Source organism: Lactuca sativa, chromosome 9, assembly GCF_002870075.4.
Source record: "Lactuca sativa cultivar Salinas chromosome 9, Lsat_Salinas_v11, whole genome shotgun sequence".
Taxonomy (NCBI): Eukaryota; Viridiplantae; Streptophyta; class Magnoliopsida; order Asterales; family Asteraceae; genus Lactuca; species Lactuca sativa.
This window is the reverse complement of record NC_056631.2, coordinates 30,471,688-30,478,719: the sequence shown is the minus strand read 5'-3', so window position 1 is coordinate 30,478,719 and position 7,032 is coordinate 30,471,688. Positions and strand designations below refer to the sequence as shown.

Below are 7,032 nucleotides of genomic sequence, written 5' to 3'. Positions count from 1 at the left end.
ATTTAAGAGGACCATTCTGTCACGCATGACTCATTGAGACTGCTCTCTATTTTAACTTACCCACCCTTATACAATGAGTGACATCTAAATCTATACAACCTTCCCTTAGAACACCCGTAGTTGTGCTCTCAAATGAATTGAAAATGGTCATATATACAACATTTGAAAGGCAAGTCAGGTTTTCCTTTCAACTGTTGTAAATATTGCAAAATGCAAATGGTTGGGCCACTATTTAATACCATATATATATATATATATATATATATATATATATATATATATATATATATATATATATATATATATATATATATATATATATATATATATATATATATATATATATATATATATATATATATATAGATATATATATATATATATATATATATATATATATAGAATAAGTTGTTTCATTTTCATTTATTAGCTTATTGCTTATAAACAGTTTGAGAACATGGAAGAAAAAAAAACAACTATTACCCTTTTGTGTTTTGGTTATGTATAAGCTAAACCGTACTTGTTTTTAACAAAATATGTTTTGGTACTGCAACGTAATAATTAATTTACAAAAAATAATGTAAGTTGTTTTAAATAAGCTTTCACAAACACTGCTTTTTAGTTTGTTTGTAACATAAACCATTTTTGCCTATAATCGTGACTGAGGACCAAGCTTTAGTGATAACATCCATGAGGGTTTCTTTACGCAACCAAGCGTGTTCTATTGGAAGAATCATGAGACAATGATAAGAACAACATCCACGAAGCACAACGATGGAATATATTGGGCCAAAAATCAATAAAGAAACACATATATAACAAAGTAGAAGTCTATAATGTGTTGCTCCAATATATAATTAAGTTAATAAAGGTCTAGAAAGATCAATGAAAATAAAATTTTAAAAATTGTTTACATTTTAGAAAATTCTACTTCTAGTTTACACATTATGAGACAACCGATGCGACTAATTGGTACTATCAAAGCTATTCTAGGTTACATATTATTTGAATCTGTACAAAAATACAAAATTTTATTCGGTGTTTGTTTTTGGTAAAAAAATGTTTATTTGGTTGCAATTTATCACCATTTGTTCGCACAGATTAGAAGAGCCTTCCAAAAAACCGTTTGCCAGATAGATATTTCTGGCTCTATTGAAGTGTTTAAAAAAAATAAAAAATAAAAAATGAAATGATGACTACAGAAAATTAAAGAAAACTAAGCAGCATTTTATAGATGAGTTGCACTAGGATTATCACATATAAATTTTCGTAATTGTCTGGATTTTGATTGACATGCATGCTATGATCACCTCATGTTTCTTTCTTGTAATTTTCGTTAAGCTACGCCATGCATTATTATTAACTGCCTATTTGGCTCAACAAGCTGCTTAACGATCGAGCCTTCACCACTCCAAGCTTCTTCTTTTTAGTCAACTTCTTCATACCCTCCATAGATGACACTGATTCCTCCTCCCAGTCTTTATCATCTTCAAAACCAAGATGATCCATCGATGTCATTTCAACTTCTTCATCTTGTTCTTTCACTTTAACCTTTTGTGCTCGTCCACGAACACTATTCATGCTTCTAAGCCTTCCTTTACCTAAATGATGTTCGCACAATGAGTAACCAACAAGTGTTTGTTGGCAGCACCTCCACCCCCTTCCATTTACACGGCTACACCTCGATCCTTCCATTATCACATTCCCTCTCTTCCCATTCTTCTTGTTCTTTTGATACGTTGTACTTGTATTCACCTCCTTACATGTTGCCATGTATCTAGCATACTTCTTTGGTTTCGGCTTCATTGTTCCTTCATCAATGATCATCTCGTTATCTTCCTCAAGACCATGGTTAGCTGATCCTTTCCCAAAGCTTCCTCTTCTCTTTTTTATTGGAATCAGTCTATCTCCTTCAAGCCACCCTTTCAACACTGTAGAGATCATACAAAACAACTGATCAATCATACAGTACACATACATATATAATACCTAAAAGCTTTTCAATGTTAATATACATACCAAGATGAGAAGTTGTTGGTGGTGGAGGTAGTGAAGCGGTGTTATGAACATTGCTGCTTGCTTCCGCACACACGATGCTTTCTTTCCTGGAAACAAAGAGAAGAAGAAGATTCAGAACAAGAAAACGTATGTGCTTATATATATGAACTACTGCTAAAATGAAAGTAAGAACAAAGAAAAGATATATAGTATAAGATAAGAGCATTAGTATTTAGTAAGCACAAAGAAGAAGGAACATTGTAGCTGGGGACCAGTTTTCATGCTAACATGCACCACATGGGGGTGCAATTTATAAAGGATTGGGATTGTACATATGGTTGGTTCTCTAACCTGATATAAAAACACCATTCTACAGTGTTTTTGCACTTCTAGCAATTATTTTTCTTTATTTTCTCGGTGAATTGAAAAAATGATAATTAATGTTTTGCTTGTGGGTGTTAAAAAATCTGGGTCTATCCCAAAAAGATTCAAAATTTGTTTTCCGGCGAACATTAACCGATAAATGAGGGAGAAAGAAGGGGTAGAGAGGGGAAGAGGATGGGATCTTTGCTATCTCTAATTACCTGCAAGTATCACTGGTCTTGATTGTTTCTTCTTTCTCAGATTCCGGCTCCTTCAAGGTTAAAAAGATAAAATAAAAAACAAAATATATATAGATACAAGATCTGTATAACAGTATTATAAGTATATATGTGGTGCAGTTTCTGTTGGTGAAAATGATGTACCTTGTGAGGAGAAACAATAAGATGCTTTGCCACGCTGCCGGCACCGGAGGGAGTCCAAGCAGTGGTTTGAAACCCGATCTGTGTGCTATGATCGGAGGAGGGCGGTGGAAGATGGCTGACACGATGATTTAGCGGAGGATCGAAAGGCTGAGACTGGGTATTATCGTAAAGAACACGTAGATTCCCATTTGGGTGCACTTGTTGTTGCACCAGCAGTAGGGGCTGTTGGTGTTTGTGTAATTGGTGGTCACCGCCGTGAGGATCCGACGACGGCGGTGCAGTAATAGCTGCGGAAAGAGACAAGAAACGCTTCCTGATCCTCATATGCGTGTGTGTTGCGTCCAATGAAACGAAGAAGATGAAGACGAAGAAAATGTCTCTTAATTCTCTCTCTCTCTCTCTCTAGCTTTTATTTGTTGCACCACACAAGCACAAACAGAGGTTTTGGGGCTTGGCACGTGCGGAGGTGGACCGGTCCGAGGTGAGTGAGAGAGGGGGGGTGACCGGCAACTGGAAGGAGGTGGGAGGTGGGGACAGGTACGGGTGGTGACAGGGTGGTGAAGTGGGTTGAGTAGTTTTATCGCTTTACAACTTTTTATTCATAAAATGAAATTCGTGGGTCCCATCTGTAACAACGACCAAGATACTTTCGACTACAGGTCCCTGTAAGGATGCCTGTCTTCCGACCGGCTTTTTCCCGGTTTATCGTTTTGTTCTCCGGTTTGACTAGTACATTCCCCATCTGACCGGTTCTAATGAGATCCTTTTTAATTTGTTTTCACTAATAAAAAAATAGATATAATGATGTTGACTATTACAGTTGGTATATAATTGATGTAACAATGAATTCGGAAGAAAATAAGAAGACGAGTCAAAAGCTTGATTTGTATTGAAGAAAACGCAATGATAACAATACTAATATTTGGTAAAATCCAATACCCTTCTCATTGATGATACAATCATATATATGCAAGGTTACACCGAGATCTCAACACTCAAAGGATTGGATTTTACAAAGATAAATATTGCAGTCAAATATATACTAAATATATAATACCATTGATAGGCCAATGGTTTTAACGGGAGGTGAATGCACACTCAAATTGGACCAGGAAAAGTTGGCGGGATAGACCTTTTGTGAAGTACCAAATAGGAACTATGAAGAAACCTGATGTGTTACTTGAGAACTACATTTTCAATTTCTATCCATCTCGATATGCTTCTTATGCTGGTGTTGGGAGAGATTATTAGACAAGTAAACAATCAAAACTTTGTCACAATACAAGTGTGGCACAACGAATGGGTGTGTGTAACGCAAGCAAAATATTTCCTAGTCAACAAGTTTCAACGACTACATTAGCTACACTATAATATTCTTCTTCGGCGTTGGAACAGAATAAGGTGGGTCGGCGTTTAGCATACTATGATATGAAATTGTCACCTAAAAATACTTAATAACCAGATGTTGTGCGATGTGCATCATAGTATGTAACATCCAGAATCTTGAGGTATGAAATTTTAAAGTAAATATGAGTTTTCGGGTGGGTCACAACGTGAGGGAAGCATGGCCACATCATGACGTGGCCGCGAGAGAGAGGCGTCTCGTTTAAGTGTCATGACGTGACACTATGATGGTCACGATGTGACACCTGATTAGGGGACAACCCTAATTTTCGGACTTGGACCATATTTAAAGGAAAAAGAGGGCTAGGGTTTCCTTCACCCTCATCTTCCATCACCTCCTAAGCCATTAAAGAAAACCCTAATCCCTCTCCTCCATTTTTGAGCTCATCTTGGTACTTTTGGTTGCTTTTGAAGGAATAAGGAGGCCTTGGTAGTCTTGTGAGCATATTGGCAAGCTTTGGGACTTCATTTGGGCATCTCTGGACCTTTGTAAGTGTTCAAGACCTAAACTTTATTGCTCTAGGTTGCTAGATCTAAGCTTTTGTCACTTTATCTTCAAGTTTGAGCAAGTTGTCATGGTGAGATTCCATAAAGCTGGTAACTTTAAGAATCATTGAGGTCATTTGAGTAAAATATGGTTCGGATCTGGAATTTGCTAGTGTTTTGAACACATGCATGAGATCTTTGGTGATGTTTCTTCATTTTTGACCTAGTTTGAGTCTTACACTCACAATGGACATGCATGGCTGAAAACCATTGATCGTTGGATTGTAATGGACATTAGAAAGCCTTCTAGACAGACTGGATGGATGGATTAATGGATTGGGAGCTGAATCCATTAAGTTGAGAAAAACCTAGTTTATGACGTGACAATCTCATTGTCACGATGTGACGACTGGGAATTTCCCAATTATTTTAGACAGATTCTATCACGACGTGATGATATTTTTTGATTGAGTCTGAGTTGGCTAAGTTGGATCATGATCGAGTTTGGGATCGGGTCAAGTGTGTTTCTCACGATGTGACCATGGGTTGGTCACGACGTGAGGGTCAGCCGATGGTGATGTTGACCGCTGACTTTGACCTTGGTCGTTGCTTGTTGACTTGGGTTGAATTTTGGTTAAATGGCTAGTTCTAGAGTATAGACTAAGGTTGGACCTTGTTTGATTCGATAGGTGTGTTGAAGCACCGGTTGCGTGGCATTGAGTTGTGGTTTATCTAACTTTGTGAGACAGGTGAGTCTTCTTACTATACCATGTAGGTTGCTAGATTGTCCTTATGACTCTTGCATGAAATATTGTGGTTGGATCACAACACTTATTTGTATTTGTGATTTTCCTAGAAGACCATAATTGGATCATAGCAGAAAGGTTACGGTTTGGTTGTAATCTGGAAGTGAATTTAAGACTATGGTTGGATCATAGCATTCATGTAGGGTTGGGCCTGCTAATATGTATAGTATGTGGTATTTTGGGGAACTCGCTAAACTTTGTGTTTATGGTTTTATGGTTTAAACAATTTCAGGTACTTCCAGTCAAGGTTGTAGAACTCACTACTCAGTACCTGTTCGGCCGGCTGCCGAGTAGCGAGTACTCAGGAGTATTGGGGGGAGGGGGTACTCAGATTCTGTAATTTATGTAGAAATATTTCTAGAGAATTATATATGTCAAAATCATAAGTTAATTGAAAGATATAACAAAATTAGATACATGTGAGTACACAAAAACTAAAAAACACACAATGGTCTCACTTCATGAATAATTACTGAAAATTTAAGATATATATATATATATATATATATATATATATATATATATATATATATATATATATATATATATGTAGTAATAATCACATGTATGTATGTGTTAAACAACAAATCATTAAGTATATTATACATATTAATCACTGAGTTGGCCAAGTTTTACAACACTGCTCACTTCAGTAAAGGTCTGATCGGGGAGCACTCGAATTTTGTAACTCGCCTCGGTAAGGGGTCGAGTTGGGAGTACTCGCACGAGTAACCAGCCAACTCAGAAAGTTTTACAACACTGCTTCCAAGGGAAGGGCCTGGTTTGACTGCACAACATCCCCCTGATGATTTCCACATTGATGATGATTATTTCACTCTGATGATTGTGATACATTTTACTATGATGGATTTTGGAACAAATATTGTGTGAATTTGATGATTCAAAATGAAAATTTTTATTAATGATTTTGGGATGTTACAAGTTGCTATAAAAGCCTTGGTTTGAGGGATTTAGGAAGACTCTTGGCTGTATCTGAACTCAAACTAAGGAATTGATATTTTTTTTGAAAGAAAATATATATTTTTTAATATTTCTACAAAGAAAATGGTGTGATGCATGCAATCAGCGGAGCTCAAGTAAGTGATTCCCAAAATACCTATACACGAGTATTATATGTTTATGTGAATTTCAAGGTAGGATAGGGCTAAGGATACCTTCAAGAATTATATGATAGAACTGTCTATTTGTGATGGCTTGTATCCTAGGAGGAAATTGATGTTATATATTACCTGGAATCTATATAGGTGAAGTTATATGCTAAGTGTATGTTTAAAAATTGTATACAATTAGGACAATGTAGCCTTAGAATGATTGATTTGGCCTTATTCATGTTCATTGTCTGGTTGTCGGCTTAGGGTAGAATCAGTTATTCGACAGTCTATCTGATTCCGTATTGTGTACAATTAGCATGCATAAGGCAACCTACGGTGTTAGTAGAAGTTCCTAGTATTGTAGAGGCCAGTAAGACGAGGATTCCTAGGAAATCCTAGAGAGTGTTATAGTGAGACATGTATGCTGTTTAGCATAGAGCTTATGATAGTTTCCATGGTAAAGTGACTTAGAAGATTCGA

The 7,032-nt window shown here is 36.4% G+C and overlaps 1 protein-coding gene across 1 annotated transcript; it reads right to left on the bottom strand.

The window, feature by feature from the left end:
- Positions 1-1,206: 1,206 nt before the first annotated feature.
- Positions 1,207-3,177, bottom strand: LOC111878686 (uncharacterized). The gene is made up of 4 exons (XM_023875199.3): positions 2,745-3,177; positions 2,583-2,632; positions 2,020-2,105; positions 1,207-1,931 (listed from the first exon to the last, which is right to left on the bottom strand). The coding sequence occupies exons 1-4, from the start codon at positions 3,066-3,068 to the stop codon at positions 1,360-1,362; spliced, it is 1,032 nt and encodes a 343-aa protein (XP_023730967.1). The 5' UTR covers positions 3,069-3,177; the 3' UTR covers positions 1,207-1,359.
- Positions 3,178-7,032: the final 3,855 nt, after the last annotated feature.

Bases quoted from the DNA above. Each gene is read 5' to 3' on its own strand.
- LOC111878686 (XM_023875199.3), bottom strand. From the start codon at position 3,068: ATGAGGATCAGGAAGCGTTTCTTGTCTCTTTCCGCAGCTATTACTGCA. The intron at 2,106-2,582 runs GTAATTAGAGAT...CTTTGTTTCCAG, and splicing joins AAGACCAGTGATACTTGCAG to GAAAGAAAGCATCGTGTGTG. The intron at 1,932-2,019 runs GTATGTATATTA...TGATCTCTACAG, and splicing joins ACCAACAACTTCTCATCTTG to TGTTGAAAGGGTGGCTTGAA.